General features: G+C 54.6%; 1 protein-coding gene across 3 annotated transcripts in view; it reads right to left on the bottom strand.

Moving 5' to 3' along the window:
* The window catches only part of ADAMTS2 (ADAM metallopeptidase with thrombospondin type 1 motif 2), a 294,714-nt gene that overhangs the window by 116,442 nt on the left and 152,753 nt on the right, over positions 1-25,519 (bottom strand). For all 3 annotated transcript variants that reach the window (XM_053910547.2, XM_053910546.2, XM_053910545.1), the window contains exon 4: positions 10,398-10,600. In XM_053910547.2, coding sequence (XP_053766522.1) covers positions 10,398-10,600 — 203 coding nt within the window. The remainder of the gene's footprint in view (positions 1-10,397; positions 10,601-25,519) is intronic.

Below are 25,519 nucleotides of genomic sequence, written 5' to 3' on the forward strand. Positions count from 1 at the left end.
TGAGCAGCCCCCAACCCCCGCTCCCCACCTACCACTCCCCAGCTCAAAACAGGCACGGGAAGCATGGCGCAGGGGACAGATGCAGAGGAGATGGGAGCCCAGACCTGAGGGAGGGGGCACGAGTGCCCCGCAGATCACTCTGGGTCTGAAGGGCCATGGGGAGCCTATAGACCCCAGAGCCAGGCTACCATGGGGAGGGGTCTCAGGACTGCCTGTCCCCACAGGCTGTGTGTTCTGAGCAGGGAGGTGGGGAGGCAGGAACAGTCTCGGGGGCCACGATGCTAACACAGACGCTGCTCCCTCCAGGCCACTCTCTCCACAGGGCCAGTGATCTCATATCCTCATTTGTTGAATTGCCACCTACCCCTCCATTCACCAGACCTGTGCTCCCCCGGCTGGGAGCCTCCTCAGAGCCCAGTTCCTGGCTGGCTCCCAAGTGCCTCACCAGCCACCCCTGCTGGCCAGCTTTGGTCCTTCAGAGGCCTCCCTGTCCTGAATCCCTGAGCCTGCCCCACCCCATGCTTCCCACCCAGGAACCTGCTGAGGGCATGATGCCCTCTGCCTAGAATGGCAGCGGTGCTGCTGTGGGAGCCAGCTGGAGGCTTACCACCTCCCCACCCCGAGACCTCCTCCCCAGCCCGGCAGAGGGCGCTGCTGCAGGGTTGCTAGGGCCCTTGTCCTTTCTGTGCCCTACCTCAGGCAGGCAAGTGTGTCCCCACAGGAGCCAAGCTTCTCGAGGACATCAGCTGCTGGGCAGATGTCACACACACAAAGGAATGACGGTAGCACTTCACCGGTCAGCTCTGACCTTTCAAGGTCTGTGCTAGGTCTCACGTCCTTAACTGTCACCTCCTACACCCTGCCAGGGAGCATCATTATACCCGTTTCACCATTGGGGAAACCGAGGCTTGGAAAGATTGAGAAACTTGCTCACATGAGCACGAGTGGGAATCGGGGCAAAGGCTCTGGAAAGCAACGTAGGAAACCTGCTGCAGTTACAGCCGTCAGCCCCTGGGGCCGATCTCCAAACCTCCAGCCTCTGCGATGGAGAGAAGCCCTGAGAGTGGGAGGGGAAGCCCCAGGGCACCCCTGAGGTGCCTGGGACTCAGCTCCATGCAGAGGTGGAGTTTATTTCTTCCTGGGAGTCTCTGGGACCATAACCGCTTTATGGGGCTTCATTTACTCACTTACTTATTCAAAAGATGTTTAATCAACACCTACTATGTGCTAGGCCGTTGGCCAGATACTGAACATGTACATCAGATAGGTGCAGCCCTGGAGCCTCACACTGAATGTGCATTGCCTTGTGTGAACCCCTAACCCCTCTGAGACACACTGGCAAGGGCCCCTGGCAGGGAGCAGGACCGCAGGGTTGCTGGATTGCACCTTGGCACCAGGTGCAGGAGGAGTGACAGCCACACAAGACCAGACCACAGCCCCATGCTGTGACACATTCCCTGCTGTTCTGGCTCAGCCGTCACCTCCTGCTAGAGTCTGCACTGCACAAGCTCTGCAGCTGCCTCCAGCTGTCACTGAGGAGGTCTGCTGCCTGGCCCTCCTGGTTCACAGGGACTCCCACAATAGCCATCAGCTCCCCCAGGGAGGCTGAGCATCCTTGTCAGCTGTCAGGAGGCCTCCCCCAGGGGGCAGGGTTGTGGGGAAGTGGAAGGAGGTAGAGGTGGAGGTAGAGGCAGAGGTAAGGATAGCGTGGTACACCCCTCAGAACCATCTCCATCTTCCTCATCATCACTGGTGTCAATCCCAAAACAACTGGAATGGGCTCCATGCAGGCAGGACCCCAGCCTCACTGTCCACCACCCTCCCAGCACCTACGTACCGTCCAGCTCGTGGCAGGCGCTCTGTAGGCGCCTCAGACACATGCTAAGTGAATGAGGGACGGAGTGGGTGAGTGAACCTTAGAGAGACTAAGAAGACATTGTGGACAGAGAGGCCAAGGGGAAAAACCAGGAGTCACAGAACTAAACAGAAAGCAGAGCTGGGGGTAGGCAAGTGTCCTTAAGTGCTGTTGGGAGTCAGACAGGCTGAGGCGAGAACACACCTGAGGGGTTCCCTAGGGGACAGGGGTTCCCCAGGGGTTCAGGAGTACTCTCTCTTCAGCTGGAAGAGTGGGGACAGGATGTCACCTGGGCTGGGTCCCTGAGGGGGGTCTGCCTTTTCACAGGCACAGAAATCCTGTCTTTCTCGCCTGAGTCACGCCATCACCCTCTCTGAGCTTTGCTGACCCTACTCAGGGACAGGAGCCTCACAGGGCCACTGGGGCCACTTAGAGACAGCTTCCAAGCTCCTCCCCACATGGGGCCAGCCCGTGAGCACTCAGCTGCCTCAGGCCCTGTGCAGAGGCATTTCTGATGCCAGAAGACATGAGCCCCAAACTCCCGAATACAGGCGTTTCTCTTTCAAGACCCCAAAACAGCCTCGGCCTTCCGCTCGTGTAAATACCACAGTGGGTCCTGGGCCCCCTGGTCTGACACAGGAGGCTGTGCCGACCTCATGTGCTGCCTTACCCCCAGCACCCTGCCCTCCAGAGGCCCGCTGGGCACTGTGCTATGGAGATGCCACTGGGTGTTCGCATAGGCTGCTCTGTCCCTGCAGTAGCACTAGCACACTTCAGGGGCCTCCCAGCGAGCCCTGCCTCTGCATTAGGGGCACCCTTCCCAGGTCTGCCACAGGGCCCTGTATCTTTGTGATTAATCCGCGTGTTAACCAAGGTGTGAGTACTTGATCCTGCCCTGCTCCCCGATCCTCCCGGGCTCCGAGCCCTCTGAGTGCAGGGACATGACAGCTCATCTCTATACCCAGAACCCCAAAAGTGGCCAGTTTACACCAGGGGTCCGGGGTGCCCAATACACTAACAGGTGACCAGGGATAGCTCAAATCTGTTGGACATCCTCCATGAGCCCAGCACTGCAGTGAGCACTTTTCTGTTGTCTAACTCCAGTCATGCTCAGAACAGCCCCAGGGGTGGAACAACTGCCCCATCCCAGCACACTGCGGGCAGGCAAAGACCCCCTTTTGCCCAGGCCAGGAGGAACAACCCCTTCCACCCCCACTGACGGGCCAGTACTTGCCTGTGGCTGTACTCTGGTTCCCTTGTGCTGTGTGAGGTCTTCATTTCAATTTGCTGACATTAAAAAATAATTTGATTTCCTATAAAAATTGGACTTCCAGCTCCTCATGGAAAAAAAGATCCGGCAACATGGGGCCTGCTTACTCCCACATGACCACGGTGAGTGGGTTCGGGGCGGGGGTGCTGCGGGGCACAGTGTCTCGGCCACCGCACCTTTGACACTCCACACTGCCCGCAGCTGCCCTGGCCCCTGGCCCAGCCTCCTGCCTGGCTCCCACCAGCATCTGAAAGAACCACCTTTTCTAAGCAGTGCGGCAGCCTCACACACCATGGACCCTGCCAGCCCTATTTTTGGGTGGCGTGTGGGGACAAGCACGAGGTGCAGGAACAGTGCGGGCATGCCCTGGGACCATGGTACAAACAGGCCCTAGGGCTGGGGAGCTGTGTGTGACGAGGGAGCCTCTTCTCCCTGTCCTGTCCCCTCTCCTGCTGTGCGAAGGTCAGGCCCAAACACAAGTGTATCCCCCTTGCCCAGAAGCTGAGCTGGATTCCCTGAAACTGAAGGCATCAAGGGTTAGTGTCCAGTGTCAGAGATGCTTGTCTCTGTCCCAGGCACCAGAGCCAGAGACATGTGAACAGGACTTGGGGCTGCCTCTCCCTGCGGCTGGTACACGAGACCTGCCTGCCCCAGGACCAGCAGGAAACATTCCTGTCACCCGCCCCATGTGGCCTGGCCACAGTCACCACATGGCTCAAACATTCCTGCAAGCTGCTGACAAATGGAGACGGTATGCCTCTGTTGTTTGCAAACCCTGGCAAGGCTTTGGGAAGCCCAGGCCAACTTCTGGATTAAATTAGAAAAGAAAAGAGGAAAAAATCTCAGTCCTGGCACAGACAGAAACCATTCATTCAACAAACACTGTTTCAGAACATACTGTACAGAGACCTGTTTCCACGCTCAGAGGGGTCCGAGGGCACGGCCTCGGCTCTGGAAACTCAGAAGGCGCTTGGGTTAATGAGTTCTTCCTGGGCCGAAGGAGCGGTGACCCTCAGCAAGTGAGGTGCCCTGGGGGCTCGGGGCTCTTCCAGAACACAAGCAGTAATGGGGGACAGAGGGCTCTCCTGCCCAGAAACCTGCTCCTCCTGCCCTGCTGCCTAGAAGTGGTTAAGATCCACTCATCTGATCACTTTGCAAAGCATCCCCACAGTGATGCCACAGGCCCATTGGGAGGCAAGGCTGAGGAGCGGGTGGGGTTGGGCTGGGGTCTGAGTAGGAAGAGGGTGGAGCTCAGCTCAAGTGCAAGGTCCCTACCTTGAGCGGGGTGCCCAACCTGTGGCCCACAGCCCAGGATGGCTGTGAGTGGGGCCCCCCACAAAATCGTACATTTACTTAAAACATTGTGGGATTTTTTTTTGGTGATTACGTGTCACAGTGTATTGAATGTGTGGCCCAAGACGACTCTTGTTCTTTCGGCTCAGAAACGCCAAATGGTTGGATCCCCTGATGAAAAGGGCTGCCAAGGTGCAGGGTCTGGGAGGAGCTGAAGGGGGCAAAGGGAAGCTTGTGTCCTGGGGCCACCTCTTGCCAGGGGCTGTGACACTCGGAGTATTTGGGAGGTTTAAAATTGAGGAAGCCAAGTTCAGGGTAAGGCAGGCACTGTGCCAGGTGTGTAAAAGCCAGGATGGCAATGCAGCTGCATCTGACTTCAAAGCTGGTTGGTCCTCATGCTGTGCCCTGTGCTCCCTTCACATGGACCTGCAAGGGCACGAGGCAACAGACAGAACTGCGAACCCTGGAGGGCTGGGGCCGTAGCTATGGGCAAGAGTAGGACCAGAGCTTGAGAGCAAATACTTCATTAGCCCCAGGTAGCGACTGCTTTTAGCTTCATGGCAGTCCTAGTCAGGTCCCAGACACTCCCCACAGCAGCACAGAGTCAGCGGGACCACGTCTGGGTGAGCCTGTAGCTGCGTACCAGTGAAAGTTTATTTCTGAGAGGAGGGGAAGGGCCGGATTTGGCCCTTGGGCAGTAGTTTGGGCAACTCTGCTTTCAAATCTCCAGTGCATCTTGAGGCATTCATGTGACTTTTGCTTTGACTCAGGGATATGACCAAATTTACTTTAACATAACATTGTGGTTTAAAATGCTTGCTGTCCAAAGAAGTGGAACTTTGGGGAAGATACCTCACCTCTGTCCTGTGACCTTGGCAACCTCCGGCAAGCCTCCTGGGAGCATGGGGTCCCAGGAGCAAAGGACAATCAGGGGCTGCCTTCAGGGGTGGCTGCATCAACCACAGTGGCCCACCTGCTGTGTACAAGGGACACAAGTGGCTGGCAGCTCATCCTGGCAGCTCAGGGCCTCGGTGGACAGTGAAATCCCAGAGCAGCACAGCCACGCCTTTGGCTTCTCCAGGAAGCATAGGATGGAAACCAGTGCTTCAGTTAAATGTTATTAAGCCATAGAGGAAACACTGATCTTGAGACCAAAGTTTGTATTTCTTGAATTCTCGGCACACAGAGATTTTACTTTTAAAAATCAATATGCAGCCCTGGCTGGTGTGGTTCAGTGGATTGAGCGCGGACCTTTGAACCAAAATGTTGCTGGTTCGACTCCCAGTCAGAGCACATGTCTGGGTTGCAGGCCAGGTCCCTGGTCTGGGGGCGTGTGAGAGGCAATCACACATTGATTTTTCTCTCCCTCTCTTTATCCCTCCCTTCCCCTCTCTTTAAAAATAAATAAATAAAAGATCTTTAGAAAAAATTAATAAAAACGCATATGCAAATCTGTTACTTTAATCCTTGCTCTGGTGTCCCCCCACAGCATTGACCCCCTGGCTTCCTGGACACCTGAGCTGGGGGAGAAGGGCCACTGCCTGTGCCTGGCAAGGTGACCAGAGAAGCCACAGGCACAGGGCTGCATCCCAGCCTGGCTTCTTGGGCAGTCAGGTGCATGTGCCCACAGTGCCGTGCTTGCAAGCAGAGACCAGCTCAGGCACTGGCACAGCAAGTCTGCCCAAGTGCAGATTCCCCACGCACAGTCAGCAGCAGGTGTGTTCAGGAGTGTTGGCTGCGTCCTGGCCTGAGAAGACCAGACACACAGCAGGGAACACGCTTCCAAGGAGGAAAGGTCGAACAGGACAGCAGCTCCAGGCACACAGGCGAGCCGGGCAGAGGGGCACTCCTTGTCCCCAAGGCTGGGCCTGGTGGAGGCCGGATGAGCCTGTGGAAGGCTGGAGGGAGCAGGACCAGGATGACAGCAGGGGATGGCTGGGCACACCCATGTGGGAGCTGGGAGCCTAGCCCTGGTGCAGGCCTGCCTGGAGGAGTCAGCAGGGCTGGGTGAGCCACCCCTCAAATGAGAGGTGGAGGCTCTCTGGCGGCCTTCCCTGGGGTCCCAGCCTCTCTGAACAGGCTAAGGGCACATGAGGCTGAGGCCCAGAGCCTGGCCCCAGCGCCTCTCAGGCACCTCTTTCTTCACCTGGGCAGAATCCGAGGGCGGGGCAACCTGGAGCTGAGCATCTGGATGCGCAGGGATGGGAACAGGCCCATTCCCCAAGGCCAGCAGGGCAGGGCTCGGGCTGGTGGGGCTGGGCTGCAGGATCCAGCCCACGACTGCTGGTCCCAGGTTTGTGGACAGGAGGTCAGCCCGTGTGCAGAAGGCCCCAACCTCAGGGCTTAATGCTCCACAGTTGCCAGTCTTGCAAATCTTTGTTTCACCTTTGAACTTGTGTTAAGTGAAGTTGGATAGGACAGGGAGGCCTTGGCTCATAGGCGGTCCCACCTCCCTAAGACAAGTTCTTGGACATCTGTTCCCAAGCCTGTGACCACTGCTGACCTCAGCCCCTGGCAGGGACCTGGACGCACATGTCAAAAGTGTCAGGGTGGGTACATGTGCCACATAGCATCTCAAGCCACAGCGTGGCTGTGGCCAACCTGCCCTGGGCAGACAGCCCAGCACAGGTTCAGAAGAGGGAGTCTCTTGTGCACTCCCACCCAGGCTGCCAAGCTGCTATTGGGCACCACGCCATGTGCTCAGTGTGGCAGAGATGAGACAGGTGCTTGGGGCACAGCTCAGCTGATACTGTCTAAGGCTGCAAGTCATCATTTAGGGTGATGTACACCTGGGAAAGAGCCTTGGGGGTCCATTCAAGACGCACAGAGCTCTGGCCAAGGGCAGAGGAAGGGCACAGCAGGTAGTCCCCTTGTGCACAAGTCTTCCAGGATTGCACTGTCCAATATGGCAGCCACTAGCCACACTGATACTTCAGTGCAATAGCAAATGAATTACAAATATTAAGTTACCTGTTAGGATGGTGACTATCAAAGATAACAAGTGTTGGTAGAAATGTGGAGAAATCAGAACTGTCATGCCCTACTGGTAGGAATGCTTTTAACTAGCAGGCGCTGTGAAAAACAGTATAGAGGGTCCTCAAAAAATTAAAAGTAATATTACTTTATGATCCAGCAATTCCATTTTTGGGCACAGACACAAAAGCACTGAAAGCAGGGACTGGAACAGACAGACACTGTGCCCCAGGTTCACAGCAGCACGTCCACAACAGCCAAAAGGTGGGAGCCACCAAGTGTCCACCCACAGAGGAATGGACACACGAACTGTGGTCTCATACGATGGAATCTCACTCAGCCTTAACAAGGTTGGAACTCCTGACACCTACTACCACATGGATGAACCTTGAAGACAGTGTGCTCTGTGAAGTCAGCCAGGCACAGAAGGACTGATGCTGGATGATTCCACTCATAGGGGTCCCTAGAGGAGTCCGGGTCATAGAAACTGAGAGTAGGGCAGTGGCTTCCAGGACCTGGGGTGGGGTGGTGGGGTGAGTCGGGGGGCATGGGGGTGTGGGGGTGTGGGGGTGTGAGTGTTTCATGGGGACAGATTTTCAGTTTTGCAAGATGAAAAGAGTTTTGGAGAGGGATGGTGATGGTTGTATAACAACATACATGTACTTAATACCATTAAATTGTACACTTAAAAATGGTGAAGACAGTAAATTTTATGTTACATGTATTTTACCAGAGTTAGTAAGTTTTTTTTTAATTGTTATTCAATTACAGTTGTATGCCTTTTCTCCCCATCCCTCCACCCCACCCCAGCTGAACCCACCTCCCTCCCCCACCCCCACCCTCCCCCTTGGTTTTGTCCATGTGTCCTTTATAGTAGTTCCTGTAATCCCCTCTTCCCACTGTCCCCCCCCCCCCCCCGGCTATTGTTAGATTGTTCTTAACTTCAATGTTAATTAAAATAAAAATTCTATTGGAAAAAAATAAATTAAAAATTCATTTCTTCCATCATACCAGCCACCTTTCAATGGCTTAAGGGCCGTGTGGCCGGTGGCTGTTGAACAAACAAGGCAGAATACGAGCAGTTCTGTTCTAACAAGACAGCATTGTTCCCAAAGGTCTGTGTTTCCTTGGTCCCCTCCCCCCAAGACCACCAAAGAGCTCCGTGCATCTTGAATGGACCCCCAAGGCTCTTTCCCGGGTGTACATCACCCTAAATGATGACTCGCAGCCTTAGACAGTATCAGCTGAGCCGTGCCCCAAGCACCTGTTTCATCTCCTCTGCCACACTGAGCACATGGTGGGAGGCAGAACTCAGACCCTCCACCTTGTTGCCCTGCATCCAGGACTGTCCTGCAGGCCTCTGTAGGACCAACTGCTGTGCCCAGGACAAACATGCATCCAAAGAACACTGCAAACAGGGAAGAAGACACCGTCGAAGTACTCCTTAGCAAGTAAAATTTGTTTCAATTTAAGAATTTTTATATTTCTCATGCTTTTCAAGAAATGAACCAAACCATCTTATTATCCAATTGAGGAACAGTTGAATGGTTAGGGTGTAAATGAATAGACTGAAGTTAACTGGCAAAACCAAGAGAAAGTTCTAGACTTCCTCCTTCAGGCTCGTGTGGCAGGAGGTGTGTGTAACACAAGGACCCTCTGCACCAGCCTCAGGAAGAGTTCACGAGGGGTGCGCCCAGCACTGCAGGCCTAGGTGTGCTTCTCAAGGTTACGTGCAACCCTGGTTGATCAGAGGGTTGCAGTTTGACCAGGTCAGAGCCCTTGCGGGAGGCAACCAATCACACATAGATGTTTCTCTCTTCTGCTCTTCAAAAATCAATGAACATATCCTTGGGTGAGCGTTTTTTTTCTTTAATTTAATTCTAGATGTGCTGTCGCTGAATTAAATATCACCACCATCATGATAGTAAAACCACATTTTACTTAGTAACTGAAAGGCTCGTTCACCTCCATTATTTTATTTAATCCTCATGGCAACCCCAGGGATGGAGACTACTGATCCATTTCAAGGGTGAGGAAACCAAGGCTTCCAAGACCGAGGCACCAGCCTGCAGTGTTCCAGGTCCTGGCTCTGGGCACCCTGCCCACAGCGGGGCCCACATACACCTGCTTCCCTCCACAAATCTGCCCTCCCCACCAAGGCCCACGCACAGGAGTCCCCTGCTCCCCTCCTGGGGCAGCTCTCCCAGCTGCCCCCGCTCCCCTGCCGGCCCACACTCTTTAGGGGGAGATCCCCAGGCTGGCTGTGACCTTCACTAGGGATCAGGCTGCCCTTGGGAAGGCTCTCCAGGCGCACAAGGCAGTTGAGGGGACTGTGCAGTCTGCTGCCAATCAGGCGGCTGCCCTGAGGGAGGGGCGGGGCCTGCAATGGGGGGGTGGGGGGGGTGGCCCTTCACCTCCCTCATTAGGTAGAGCAGGGGCACATGCCTGGTCAAGCCTGGGAAGGTATAGGTGTCACACAAACACCCCATGAAATAGGCCAGCTTCACAGGGAGAAATGGGTCCCCTTTCCATCTTCAGTTCCTCTGGCTCCTCCAGGAAAAGCCTGGGTGGGTGTCGGTCTATCTGCCCCTCTGGAGCACACACCCACTTCCTTTGTTTTTATCGCTTTACATTTTACTTTTAGGTCACTTTTATGTAAAGTCAGGTTTCCTTTGTAAATAATTTTAAGTTTTAAAAAGTCAGTTGGTTTATAGGAAAATACACAGTCCAGGTACAATGCAGGCATGGCAAAAATCAAGAGAACTGGTACACAAATAACTGGAATTTGGGAAAAATTGCCTCAGCAGGTAAACAGACTTGCCAAGTCTGAATTAGCCCCCTGCCCCCATTGACAGATGAGAAAACTGAGCTTCAGTGTGGTACACAGGAAGGTCACCTTCTCTCCCCTGGGGACCCAGGGAGCCTCCCTGTGGCCGTGTCACTCACCCCTGGGTCCACTGGGGAACCACAGAAAGCCCAGTGCCCTGGCCCGCCTGCCCCACTTACAATGTTCATGAGCGTCAGCAGGTACTTCTGCACGTGTTCCTTCCCGTGGAACTGGACCACAGAGTCATCCACACCCAGGAGGACCTCAATGTTGTAGTCATCGTCGGCAGTGTGTCTGCGCGCCCTGCGTCTTGAGCTGTTGATCCGTTCCTCCAGGATGCCCAGGGTATGGCTAAGGCTGTCTAGGCTGCCCACGGAGGCCCCTGGAAAGACAGAGGATGTAGTGTGCAGTAGCCGGCTCCCCAGGGACACAGAAGCAGCAGGATGAAACCCCAGTCAGATGCCACTTGGTGCCTGCCTGGCACCGGCTTGGCCATCATCTTGTTGAAATCTTAGAGCAAGCAGAAGGCGTTCTCGTTCCACTTTGCAAGAGCACAGACCGAGTCTGAGAGGGCGGCAGTGGTGTGCCAGCTCAGCTTAGCTCCCGGGGCTCGCAAACCAGCTCCTTGGCTCTGAAGAGCCCCGGCCTGGTACCCAGGGACCAGCAGAGAGGCTGGGAAGCCAGAATGCCCTGCCAGGAGTAGGGTGGGCAGAGCCAAACTCTTTCACCTAGTCATACACCCAACACTTGAGAAGGGCTGCCCAGCTACCAAGGTCTCCTGGATCTCCTGAGTGTGGCCACCCTATTATAACTGGAGAAACTGAGGCCCACCTGCCTGGGCAGTGTAAGTCCTACAGCGTCTCCTCAGGCAGCTCAAACTCAGAACTTCCTGCTCAGCCCTCCACTGAAGTGAGGACCCTCATCTCTGGGCCAGATCCACCCAAGATCTCCCATGGGCACCTGTCCCTGGGTGAACTGTGTGTGCCCCTGGGCCCCAGCTGAGGAGAACGGTCCCTGGCTGAATTGTGCAGGGACCAGGACAAGCCCTTCTCACAACATCTCCCTCACAGTATTCCTGGCCAGTCTCCCCAGTCTCCCCTATTCCCACAGGCTTGGCACCTGGCCCGTGTTGGACTGGAGGGACTAGGGCCTCTGGGGCCTCAGCTGAGGCTGAGCTGCCATCTCGCTACCCTCTTCCACGGACTTGGTGTCCCGCCATGGACCGGCCCTGCTCCCCAGCTCCTGCTTCTACTCGGCATTCCCAAAATGTGAGGAGGGAGCTTTCAGAGACACCTGCCCTTGGAGGGGCCTTGGACCTCAGGTCACAGTGACATCATCAACCCTGGGAGGGGTGGCCCAGGCCTCGAGGCCCCTGCAGCTAAGGTGGGGCTGAGAGCCCAGTTGAGCTGTCAGTATACCTGCAGGCCAGATCTCCTAAGAGTCTTCCAGAAAAATTCTTCTCACTTGACCCAAAAGCCTCGTCAGCTGCCTTGTCCATACAGGGCTGCTCTCTGCACATCCTAGCACTGCACCACGGGGTTTCTCAGGGCAGCAGGGCCACTCATGGACAGGAGGACAGGCAGCTCCTGGGTCCTGCTATACCACCTGGCCCAGTGCAGATGCCCCTCATCCAGTGCTGGCACTTCTGTGCCCATTTTATAGACAGGAGGACTGACGGACTGAAGCCCTGGTAAGGCTGCCACAGAGGCTGAGCAGAAAATGTGAGATGCTTGCTATTCCCTGGTACTCTAGAAAAAGTGAGATGCAGGAGGTGCAGAAGCAGCAGAATGGGGAGCAACACAGAGGAGTCAGTTGGGCGAGGCACTTGCGTTCCTGTATCTCCTGGGGTTCTCATGCCCCCCCCGCCCCTGCAGCCCCCCCGAGCACCAGGCATATGTACATGCATGTGCCCTCGGCTGGTGCTGCACGGGGCAGCTCCGCAGAGGCAGGCGTGAAGCATCCCCATGCAGAGCCAGTGCAGCTGAGCTTCCTGGAGATGACTCAGGGACATCCTTTTCTCTCCCAGAGGACAGACTGGCCACTTAAATCTGACAGAGGTTTGAGGAATTACTGCTCTATTTTTACACACTTACTTCTTCACACTTCCAATAAGCAGGGACAGCTCACCTTCAGAACCACCTTGGGCAGCACAGAAGTGGTAATTTCCACAAAAAACTCTTCCCTGGGGAAGAGGCTGGATACTGCCCTCTGCACCTGTTCAGCCAGGGGTCACTGAGGAGCAGTCTCTTGGCGACACCAACCCAGGCAGGCTCTCACTGGGGCCACATGGTGTTTTAAAAACACCTCAGTTGGTTGACAGTGTTTTAAAACTGAGAAATTTCTTGTTAAACAGAACCTAGAATGGCCAGTTTCTCTAAGGAATTAGGAGATGGGGTCACAGGACAGGTAGGTGTGGAGTGACAGTCACAGTGGGAGACAGAACACACAGAACCACGCCCCCAGGCCACCTGGCCCCCAAAGGCATCAGAGTGCCCCCCAACTCAGGGAGTCACCCGCTGGCCGGTGACCCCTTGTGGCAGTCCCTGGAGGAGCGCAAGGGAACTGCCATCGGGCAGCGCTGGCTGGGCCTCCTTGTAGCTGCTTCTGCCCAGCCGGGGCAGGTTTTAATTAAATTGTATGTTACAGGTCCATCAAAACAATGTTTCTTTCCTAAAGATGACTAGAAATGCCAGTTTCACCTCAAGCACAATTGTTGTTATAATTACTATTTCAGTCATGATTATTTTGGAAGTAACTTGAAACTTATGTTGTAGAACACCCCAACCCCTGAAGGCCCCACCCTTGGAGAGATGCCCCAAAGCAGAGGTCAAAGTGCAGAAGAGGAAAGGAAGCCAGGGCCCCTCAGGGCTCCCTTTGGAGACAGCCCAGCCCTGCTGTTCCCTGGAAGGGTGTATGGAGGGAGCAGCCCCAAGGACAGCAGGATCTGCCACACTTGGGCCAGGCTGATGTCCCTCTCCTGCAGCAGGTGTGGTCCTGATGCCCAGGCTGTGCAGGGACCCAGACCACACCCTGATCCTGGTAGGCCTTCCCCTCTGCTGAATCCTGCTGCAGAGTTCGGGCTGGTGGCAGGCTCCTGCCCAGTCCTGGGTGGGCTGCCACGGGATTCCAGGACACCAGCTCTGGCCTTCGAGGCTGTGCCCCTGCGCTGGGTCACCTACCTGGTCAAAGGTCCCTCCGGCTCCTGGTCCCCCAGGGCCCAGAAGGCCTTGTCCACTCTCCCCATGCCCCCGGAACTCCTGTAGTTCACCCAGCCCGTTGTTCCAGCACCCCTCCCACCCACCCAGGCCCGGATTACAAGCCGTCGACCCTGTGACAGCCTCCCCATGGGAAGGAGTCCCTGGTTGCCCAGGTTGCTGGTCTGTGGTAGATGGGGAGACTGGACCCGGAAGGCAAGGCTCCCCAGAGCAGAGACGTCTGTGGTAGGACCCTACCTTTTTAGTGGGTGACCACAGGGGTTTAAATGCCTGGCATTCACTGTTTTGGGGGACCCTTCTGGAAGGCAGATGGGGCTCTTTTTGCTCATGTCTCAGGCAAAGCATGACACAGCAGGAAGCTTCTGGGGGCTGTCCCCAGTTTTAGTCTCTAGAAATCGGACAGGGTCCTCCAAGAGTTGATCAACACTGGGGGAGGCTGGGCTATGGAGCAGAGCTGCGTCCAGGGGGCCCCAAAGTGCTGCCCTCCAGGGGAATGAGCAGGTCTGGTGGACAAGTTCATCCATAGCTGCTGGAGGACAGGGTGCTGCATGCACTCCCCCACCTGCCCCCAGCATCTGAGTAGGGCAGGGCCAGTTCACAGCTCCTCACTGAGAAAACGCTCCCTGCCCCCTTAGCCAGCTGCCCCGACAGTGAGGAGGAGGAGGCATTTCACCTTGCCATCCTCCTTACGGCCCCATTTTAGCATTAGGGAACTAAGTGACTGAGACAAGCCACATGGCAGAGGAGAAGCAGGGACCCAGCCCAGACCCTGGATCCAGTGCCATTAACATGGTCCAGTGGGCCCTGTCCACCAGGGTCAAGGGACAGCTGGGGGGTACCTAAATTGGTAGAAAAAGCATGTTTGGCCCAGAGAAGGGAAACTGTGGGCTTCTGAGTGTGCAGCGTGCCTGGTGTGTGCTGGCCCCATGCAGATGGCACACCCAGGCCTTGGCTGTGCTGGCCTCTTTGCCCAGGGTGCCCTCTCTGCTCCTGCACAAATGTGACACCCTGACCAGGCCCAGTGGGAGCCCCCCAAAAGGCCCAGAGGGAAGGGGCCCACAGTGCTTGCTCTGGAGCCCCATGCCTCCTGCACGGGACTCAGGGGCGGGTCTGGCCCTCGTTGGCCTCCCCTGTGGGGAAAGGGTGCATGGAGCCATGAGAAGCCCCTGTACAGTGACAGCGGGGGGAATTTGTCCCCATCCATGGAAACATCTCTGCCTTGTTTTTCACTGGACATGCTCCCTCTCAGCCTTCAGGTGTCAGCTGAAAGGGCACCACCTCTTTTAGGAAACTTGCCTATTTCACCCCACATTAGAACAGGCTCCCCCCACCTCCATCTCCCTGGCAGTGCCCTGCTCTCTTCCTTCTTGGAGCACCCCATCATTCGCGGTTCTCATCTCACCTGTGAATGTGCTTCAGGGTAGCTGTCTTTTGCCCTTTGGATGGAGAGCCCCAGGGAGATAGGCCATGGGGTCTGCGTGCCCCACAGATAATTAATTGCAGGGCTGTGAGGAGCCAGGCAGAGAAGTGATGGAAGCACAGGGCCCAGCAGGGGGTGGCAAGGGTGTCCTCAGGCTGGGGGCTAGGCCACAGGGCGAGGGCAGTGGAGTGGACCTGCAGGGACTGGTGGAGGAGCAGAGGCCAGCGCAAAAGCCAGTGGTGAATTACCTGCACAGACATAACCCAAACAAAACGATGTGGGAGCAGTTACACAAGGGTGATGAGAGAGGCACTGTGTAATTGCCAATAAAAAGAAACCAGGTGTGACAGTGTTCATGAGATAAAATATAATCCAAGGCATTAAAGGTACAAATGGATGAACGATTCATTGAGATGACGTAAAGGTATGAAACTATGCACCTGACAGAGCTTCAACCTGCTACAAGGAGAAATAGACAAAGCCAGAGTTTGATGTGCATTTTAATACAATATTTTCCCAGAAAATGAGAGATTTAGATAACACATGAGATGGGACAATAGAGGGTCTGAATTACTACCTAATGTTTAAGCTCAACAACCAGGAAAATGCGCCTTTTTCAAGTACATGTGGAATAAGTTCCAACTTTGACTACACATTAGGGCAAAAAGAAAACTTAAGAATTGTGTCTTCAGTGACTACCAGAGATAAAATCCGAGAAAAGATTCAGGGAGGCCCTCAAGCTGTGTACAGCAGAAATTAAACACACAGCTCCAATAAGCCTAGACTCAATGGAAAACAGTTCTAATCATTGGCTCAAGTACAAAATCTGAATAAAGCTCAGGAAAAACTGAAAAACTAGTAAAAACAAAACAGATAAATAAAAGACGCCCAGAAGGTTTTATGGAAGGGTTTTACCGAACCCACAAGGAATCAGTATTTCTCCTCTTTCATACAACATGTTTCCTGGGACAACACTTTTCTGGCACATAGCAGTACCCAGCTTGGAAACAGAAGGGACGAAGGGCTCATCAACTATAGCAACAAACCCCACAAAATATCCAGGAATAAGCAAAAATAACAAGGGTATAAAGACCACAGAGAGTCACATAACCTAGGCTAAAACTCTCCAAAAACACAAATGGCGACACAACACACTTTCCTGGGGAAAAGCCAATTTTCCTCCAAATTAATCTATAAATTCAACACAGTCCCCATCAAAGAAATGTTGAAGCCTAACAGAATAATCCCAAAATTCTACTGGAAGACTATGTATGACAACAGCCAGAAATATACTGAAAAAAGACAGTAATGAGTGGTCCCTATCTTTCAAACAGAACATGTTACAAAATAACATGCATCAGAACGCCACGGTGCTATACCATGAAGACAGAGCAGTGAAACCGAATACAAAGTCCAAGCATAGAAGGGCCTCTGAGTCAAAACAGTGGATTGAGCATATGCACCCAATTTGGCTCCCTCCTAGAACCCCATTACAACTTTAGTAAAGGGATTTTTTTTAATCCCAAGACTACAAGGACAGGCAGAGTAGGAAAGGAAAAATAACAGAACTGTTAGAGGCTGGAAAGCAGATGGCCACATGGTAATAAGCTTCGTGTATCTGAGAAACTTGAACTCTGAGCTGGCCATGAGAGCAGCCCAGCTTCTCCGGTCTGCACTTCAGGGTCCTCAAAGGCCCACAGTACTTTTGCGGGTGGAGGTGAAGGGCAGACTGACCTCAGCAGGACTAGTTCATAGCTCACCCCCTCCACCCTGTGCCCCAGTAACAGCCCCAGTAACTAACACTGGCATTGCTCTGGAAGCTCATTCTCTCTGCAAAAGGCAGGGAAAACAAGTCTGGGCTGCAGGCAGCAGGTGTGGCAGAGAGCATAGATACAATGTTACACACAGGAGGACGGGAAAGAACTCGGAGACACCAGCCTGCTTCCACAGTCCCCCCCCAACTCCCGACAATGCTGGGGTCAGGCCTTTACCCCCCAGGCAGGAGACTGGGAGGGGTCTTGTCCGGGGAATGTGATGAACCAAAGGCCGAAAGGCAATGAGTGTCAGTGTCCACGGCTCCCCATCTGCAGGCATGGAGCACCCAGGCGCCTCTTCTGCTGCCTAGCCTCACATGTGAGCAGCCCACCAGCGTCACCCACCCTCACAGGTGAGCCCCAGGCATGGTAGATGGAGAGCAAGGTCAAGCAAAATAAACAAAAACAACAAAAAAGGAAGATGGAAGAAACAGAGTGCACAAGGAGGTGGGGAGACCTGTCATCAGGAAGCTCAGAGAGTCAGGAAACAAGAACAGGGTGGGCACAATCAAAAGGCTTCTTTGAAATTAAAAAGAGCTTTAGCAGAAATGATAAACTCAGTGGAAGGATTGGGACGATAAAGCTGAGAAATCTCCCAGAAAGGAAAACAGTAAGACAAAGTCCTGAGCAATCAGGAAAAAAAGGAAGAAAATTAGAGGACCAGACCTCACTTAACAGAAGCTCTACAAAGGCAGGAAGGAGAAAACCAAGAGGAAGGAATTAACGAAATAATGCAGAAAAATTTCCTGCAACTGTAAGGTATTCCCAGACTGAAAGGGCCCAGCTAGCACCCTGCACAGCAGATACACACAGATCACCCCGGGCACATTGTTGTGGAGTTTCAGAACACAGAGAAGATTCTGCAGACTCTCAGGGAGAATCAGACGGGGCTGAGGGAGGCAGTTACTGAAGGGGTCACAAAGGACTGGGGTCAGGGTGCTTTAGAAATCCCCAAGGCAGCATTAGAAACAGAAAAACAACAGAGCAAAGTCCTCAAATTCCTGAAGGAAAATTATTTCCCAACTAGGATGCTACACCCAATGTCTCAGTCAGATATGAGATGTGGCCAGACATGTAAGTTCTCTGAAGTCTGACGTGTCCAGCACCCCTTCTGAAGGAGCTACTGAAGGATGTGGTCCTTCAAAACAGAAGAGGCAGCCAAGAAATTAGAGCAAAGAGACAGAAAGCAGGAGACCAACACAAGAGTCGAGGAGGGGGGCTCTCTTGGCAGATGGTGGAAGGGGATCCAGGGTGACAGCCGTGCCCCAGATAGGAGGGCACCTAGCCATACTGTAGCGTGTCACCCCAGAGACAAACCATCACCACCGAGACCCCCACTTACATCAGGCCCTCTTCTCAACCCGAGGACACTCCCAGGACGGCCTGACCCAGATTCTCATCCTATTTGGCTTGTTGTGACTACGTGCTGACGAGGGTCGCTCTCCTTGTGCTGTGGGGAAGACACATGTCACTCACAGAAGTCCTCAGTTTCTGTGAGAGCTGGAGAGGGGCCAGGGTGGGTGCAGGAGTGGGGAGCACAGAGCAGCCCGCACCCGCTGACAGCCCTTCGGCTGCATGTCCACCGCCTGGTGCACACAGCAGTCCTGCCAAGTGCCAGAAGGTGAAGAACCCTCTTCCTCAAGGCTCGCTAGTGACCTCGCTCAGGACTTCCCAGAAGGGGCTCATCCCCTCCCAGAGAAGTTAAAGTCAGACCACACCACCAACACCATTTCTCCACCGGCAACCTCCACCCTCTCCTTGCACTGCCTCTATGAATTTGCCCTGTTTTAATATTAATCTCCCTTGATATTAATTTACATGTCAATTTTAAATAGTTGATCAAATAATAAAATTGGTGACAGGTAGCAATTCAAAACCGGGAGATTTGGTAGATAGTAGAAGTGGAGCAGGTGTGGACATTGGGGTGTCGGTTATGTGCCAGAGCACCTGACAGCCCAGCAATTTCACTTTTGGATCTGCGTCCTAAAGACATGGGATGCCTAGAGGCTCTCCCAGTCCCCTCCTGGGACCAACCCTTGCTCCATGGGCCATTTCCACCCCTTGGACGGGGCATGCAGACAGGCATGCTCGCATAGGTCCGTAAGGAGCTGCCCGTGGCAGCATGGAGGGACCTGGGTATCATCAGTGGGTGCTACAGAGAGGTTAAAAGTATGACATGCAGGTGGATGAATGATCTTAGAAACACAATGCCAAGTGCAAAAAGTAAGAAACATGATGAGGTGTAAAATGAAACACAATTGATGTCAATTAAAAACACACACTCATCCTGGCCTGGTGGCTCGGTTGGTTGGAACATTGTCCCCTGTACCCAAAAGGTTGTGGGATCTATCCCTGGTTGCAGTGTGTGCAGAGGCAGCTGTTTCTCTCTCTACTCCCTCTCTCTCTAAAATCAATGAACATAACCTTAGGTGAGGATTAAAACACAGACAAGGAGCAACACTGGTTTTGCAAAAATATACACTGACAAATGGCTACCCTTTGACCTCAAAATGATTGTTTATTGCAGGGAGAAGGGAGGCGAAAGAGTGGGTGGTGGAGATTAAGAGGTTTCTTTTTTGATGGTGTTGTGCAACTGCTTAGATGGAGAAGGGAATGTCCTGATCCTGCCCTCTCACTTCAAACAAAAACAAATCCCAGCCCTGGCTGGGGTCTCAGTTGGTAGGAACGGCCCACACACCCAAAGTTTGTGGGTTTGATCCCCAGTCAGGGCACATAGCTGGGTTGTGAGTCCAATCCCCTGCTGGAGCACGCGCAGGAGGCAACCAATCAATGTTTCTCTCTCACGTCAATGATTCTCTCCCTCTTCCTCCCTCCCTCCCTTCTTCTTTCTCTAAAATAAATAAACATCCTCAGGTGAGGATTTAAAAAAAAAGAACAACTTCCAGGTGCATTGGGGTCCTGGGATGATGAAGTTGAAGTCACAGAAGTGCTAGAAAAAAATTCAGCTAAATGCTTTTTTATGATCTCAGGAATGGGCAGGCTTTGGCTCCTTCCGCCCGCTCCTGCCCCCACCCACCCCCCACCAAACCCCTATGACTGTCCCCTGTCTGTGTGCCATTCTGCAAGTATCCTGGTCTGCTGCCCACCCTGCCATCAAGCATGTAGATGACAACTCATCACACCTCCTCCCTAGTTCTCAGACCCCGAAGCTTAAATCTCTACAATTGCCCTGTGCAGAAGGGGAGAGTGAGACTTAGGAAAGTAGCCTAAGGCCATGATGCTGGTCAGTTAGTGAAGGCCAAGGCTGGAGTGTCAGCCCAGCCAGGGCAGCAGGCCAGGCTTGGGGCACCAGAGGAGTGTGCTGACCTAGGAGGTCATCTGAAGGAAAGTCATCCCTCCATTTGTCAAAAAGCAGGAGAAATTCCTTCTGTGATGGCAAATTCTCCTAAAGATAATCACTAAGATAAAATATGCTTATGGGGCAACATAATCAGGACAGGCAGAAGCCCTGTTCAGAGACAGGCAAGCTCTGGGGCTCTGGGAGCAGCAAGCAGATTCAGCCTCATGGGGGCCATCAGCACAGGGCCCCTTTGGTGAGCTTTATTGAAAGAAGCTCATTAGGTTTATTTCATTTAGCTCTTTATAGCTTTATTACAGAATTGGAATTAATTTTTGCAACACAGGCAGATGGAGCTCATCCAGCATGGGGGTCAGGTAGAAGAGTGTGGAGAAGGCTCCTTGGGCCACCTATGTAACAGCTGCACTGAATCTCAGACAAGATTGGAGAGGCCATGAACTACCTCGATTCCCAGGCCTGCTTCTCTTTCCAGCTCTTCAGGGATGTTATAGGGCTTGGAGAAGGGGAAGGAAACTGCTCCAGAGTGTGTGTTGGTGGTGGGTGTGGAACATCTTGGCCTGCCCAAGACTCACCTGCCCTGTGGGAGGTGAATGGAGTAACCTGGAGCCATGCCCCATGGTGATCTGCCCGAACTCTTGATTTTCCTTGGGTAGACTTCTGTCCTCACTCCCTGCACTGACCCCTCCACCCCTGCTCCGGGAGTGCCCACCTGGCCCAGGCAGATCAATGAACCCCAATGCCAAGCATTTTCAGGGCCACTGTGCCACATGGTGCACATGGCTTCAAGTGGGAGTCTCTGGAAAGACACACTCTCTTCTCTCTGCTGTGAGAGAGCTAAGCTGCTAAAATGTGAGCCGGGCTGCCAGAACCTCCTCCCCTGTGAGAAGCAGAGCTGACAGGTAAAGAGAACAGGTTGATGCTATTTAGTCCCAAGTCCAGCTGTGGCCAAAGCTGATACAATCCTGGACTTTCCAGCTCTTTGAGAATTTGTTTGGATTTATCCCTTGCGATCACAAGAACCCAATACAAAAGCACATACCCACACACAGAGACACACACCCATACACAGAGACACACACTCACTGGCCTAGGCTAGACACCATTGCTTGTTCGGCAGCCGAGTGCCCCAGGCATCAGCAGCAGATGGTGCTGCTCTGTTCTGCCCTACGCTTTGGAGGGACCTGCTACCTTTGGAGGGACCGCAGTGCAGATGGCACATGGAGTGGGGGGAGTCCATTGTAATTTAAGGCATGTGGCTGAAAGAAGGGGGCCAGGCTCTGATTTGTCTCCACCCCAGGCACATCCTTGGGAAGCAAGGGGACCTGCCTGATGCTCCTGTGGCCCAGCAGAAGTGTGGAGGCCACCAAGGTTGGGCTCAGGGTGGTGGGGCCACACTGATCAAGCTGGAGATCCCATAGCCCCTCCTGGGCTCTGTGCAAGTGCGCTGGGAGCCCACCGTCCGCAGCCTCATGAAGAGCGTCCTGACACCCCACTCCGCCACCCTGCTGTTCTGCAGCAGCTGAATGGCCTCAGCTCCTCTCCACCTGTCCACTTCCTCCTTCTGCTGGCTTCTGAAGCCCACACCCCTAGGGATGGACAAGAGCTCCTTCAGCAACCAGGTCCCTGGGGTGCCAGGGTTGGGGAGGGCAGAGCAGAGCGCACAGGCAGGCAGGTCACTGAGACCTGACTCAGCCTCCAAGGCACCAAAGTAGCATGCTCAGTGGCCACCAGCAGAAGGAGGTGTGCTGGCTCTGAGTGACCTCCGCACAGCTGCTCCCCAGCATGCAGAGGCCAGATGGCTGGGTGCAATGGTGAGACTGGCAGATTGGTTAATGCAAATATTGACTGTGAACCTCGGAACAAACACAGACACCCACCAGTCCCAACAGAAGGTAGGATTCCCCAGCATTTCGTTTTGCAGGTGGGGGAGTGGGCAGCTGGCAAGTGGGTGCTCACAGCCAGCACCACACACTGTTTGTGGCAGCACGTTGGGTGGGGCCTATAACCAGCCCAGACACACGCTTGAGTCCTGGACTTGCATGCCCAGCTGCCACCCCACCCTGGGGCCTGGTCCCAGGTCCACCCACCCACACCAGGGGCAGGGCTTGCTTCTCTCCCAACCACAGAGTCAGCCTGCCCCTCACCATAAGGGACTCTGAACCCATCCCATCCTCTCGGCCCTCACCCTAGCTCAAGTCCCACCAGAAACCGGCTCCTCCGAATCCATGTTCCAAGGGGTTTCTCGCCAGTTGCCAGCCTCAGTTTCCCCTACTGGCCCTTCATGTTCTCTGATGTTGAGTGCCGTGCCATGCCAGGTGGGCGAGGGCACTGCAGGATTTGGGTCCTGGGCTTTGGGAAGGACCTGGTGTCAAAACCTGCAGGAGGTCTGAGAGGCTGTGCAGCCTTGCGGAGGCCCCCAACAGGACAGGTGGAGACGCACAGATGCTCTGCAGCCTGCCTGTGCCCCACCCCCAGCCCAGGGCTTGGCTGTCCCCTTCTCCTTTCCTGACCCCACCCACAGCCTGGACACACAGAGGTGCTGGGGCCAGGACACATGGCTCCTCTGGGTTGAAGGTAACAGGGCAGCACAGGCCACACTGTCCTACCAAGCCACCTTCCCAGGAGGGAGAATTCTAGGTGTTCTCATCAGCAGCAAGATGAGAGGCGCCCCTGGCTGACAATAAAGATGACCTTCACAACATGAGGTGTGTGGCTTACAGATTTCCCAGGGGACAAAATGGACTCCATCTTATGCGGAAAAAGGGACGACCCAGAAGGCCACGCTCTGCCCAGGACCTCCTCGCAGCCAGGGCAGCGACGTGTCTGCCTCCAGAACCTGGCTATGACTGGTGCACCTAAGCCTCTGAGCCTCCAGTGAGCCAGGGCCAACGACTCTGGCAGGACCGGGAAGAGGGAGAGATTCTGGGTGGCCTGAAGAAGCCTGAGCCACTCTGCAGCCCCCAGGGCCCAACGCCTGTGTCACTGGTGTCTTGCCATGAACTGGACCTTGGATGCTGTACATGGTGTGTTTCCTGCACCCCAGGAAGGGCACCCCAAGTATCCATTTTCAGGGCCACTGTGCCCCATGGTGCCCTGCATAGCTTCAGGGTGGGGGTGCCTTTCACATGGCCTTTGCAAGGAAGTATGTGCTCTGGGGGTGCATACCCATGGGCCCCTCCACCTGAAAGCTCATCATGGACCCTGCAGGAGGGAGGCAGGAAGACCCCAAAGGTCCCCCACAGGGCAAGTCAGAGGGGCAGAGATCTCAGGACAGAAGGCCCGTTGCCACTGCTCCTCATGCCCATCCCTGTGCAGGCCTGGATCAAGGAGCAGGAGGGACCAGGACTGCCCCAGCCCATGCCTGGAGCCAGAAGGGCAGTGGGGTGGCCGGAGCCACAGTGTTTTGATGGACAGTCGGGGGTACCCATGGAACTCTCCCATGCGCCACTGCCTCAGATGGTGGGGGATAATTGCAGGGGTGGACACTTTGGATTAGCCCAGAGAAGAGCCCCCACATGGGGCAATGCTCACCCTACTTCCGAGTGTTAGGAACCTGGTGTCAGGGACACGCCCACCCTCCCTTCGTCCTTCTTGTAGTCTGGCCGAGGAGCCTGTTTCCCAGCTTCTCCCTCAGACGCCTCACCTAGGGACCAATCCCAAGGTGCAGATGGGGGTGGAGGGATGGAGTTGGGGTGGGGCTGGGAATGACAGTAAGAAGAGGTTGCAGCCACCTCCTTCAGCCGGGCAGACACCATCACCTTCCTGTGTGAGCACAGCAGTCAGCCCTGGAGGACCCCACCTGTGTCCCTCCTGTGGCATCTCCCATCTCAGAAAGACCATAGCCTGCAGTCACCAAGGAGGAGATGAGGGGACACCTTCCTCCTGAGAGACATGGAGTTGCCTCTCAGACCTCGGTGTGGATGGGCTTTAATTTGATCTTCCCCATTTTGAAAAGGGAGAAATGACAAATCAGAGAACGCAGAACTCTTATAAATTTAATCCATAAGGCTGCTTCCCACAGGCCTTTCCTAACAAGGTGGTGGGTGGAGGGAGATGCATGCCTCAAGGGCCCAGGGAACAGAATGGGCAGTTGCTTGGGCAGACTGTAAGCGTTGTACCACGCTCGCCTTTAGAAGGCCCAGGGTTTCCTTTCTTGGTGCAGAAGCAGATGCGCGCTGGTAAGGGGCTGTGCTCACCAGCTCCCAACTATGGGGCTCCTGCCTGGCCCTGGAAGGGTGCCAGGGGCACTGTCAGGGTGAGTGTTGTGGACTACACAGGGCACCCGGCCCCCATAGGCCCCCCACAGCAGACCCTCAAGGGGTGGGAAGACCCTGCGTTCCTGGGTCCCTGCCCGCTGCCCACCTGGCCTGCCTGGCCCCGCCCCTGAAGCTCACACATTCAGCTCTCAAGGCAGGGAGTCCTCCATGGGCGCCCGACCCGGCTACCCATTTGCTTGGCAAACCTGTTCCTCCTTCAAGGTCTAGTCCAACCTTCCTCCTGTTTGATTACTTCCTGACCACCCGATCCCCAGGCCCCCCACCAGGCCAAGACGGTGGCTCCTTCCTGGACCCCAAACCTGTGTTTTCATTCATTCCTCACTTGTTCTTCCATCAGTCCAGTTTTCTAGCACCTACTGTCTGCCAGCCCCAGGGAGCATGGCCCCCATGGCAGCACCCGGCTGTGTGGCCGACACGGACCTGCTGACTTGTTCCCTGACACACACATTCACACAAGCATGCAAAAGCACACACACGTACAATCACACCCACACACATTTGCAGTCACGCGTGCACCCCACACATGTACCAGCACACACACGTGCACACACAAAGCACACACATACATGTATGCCCACACATGCATGTGCAGGCACACACATACAAGCACACACGAGCTGACCACTCACATGCTCGCCTACACTCACATACATGCTCACACACATGCATGTTCATTCACACACCAGTGATGAATTCATGGGGGACTGAGGCCCCCTGTGAGCCTCTCCTGGTGCCGACACCCATGTGGGGCTTGGCAAAAATGAATGAATAAGCTGGGGCCCAAACCTCCTCTGAGACACATGGAAACAACTGTCACCTTTGTGCTTCTTGTGAGCAGCCAAGTCTAGAGGGCTGGGAGGGGCTGCAGGGGTAGGTGCTCCACAGTGAACACTTGCTGGGTTTGAGTGGCTGTGGGCAGCACAGGGAGGGTGGTGTATGAGCTTCCTCCCTGGCCGCTGTTCATGGGGTGGAGCGTGGGACAGCCAAGCCTGGGGGTCCCTGAGGGTAGGGCAGGTGGGTGCTGCTGCTCCTGACCTTCCCTCTCCTTCTGGGAGAGCCATTGCCATGGTTCCCAGCACATCCTGGCAATCTGCAGACACCACCTGACCACACACCACCAGCCCAAGCTATGGGCCATGCATCACTCCAAAGTGACCCTCACTGGGGTCTCCCTGGTCCTTGCGGTCCCCACTGTGACAGCCACATGCATTTGGTGTCTGCAGGGCCGGCGGTGGTTGGACTGGGTGTGTTTCACC

The sequence above is a fragment of the Desmodus rotundus genome, chromosome 9 (genome assembly GCF_022682495.2).
Source record: "Desmodus rotundus isolate HL8 chromosome 9, HLdesRot8A.1, whole genome shotgun sequence".
Lineage (NCBI taxonomy): Eukaryota > Metazoa > Chordata > Mammalia > Chiroptera > Phyllostomidae > Desmodus > Desmodus rotundus.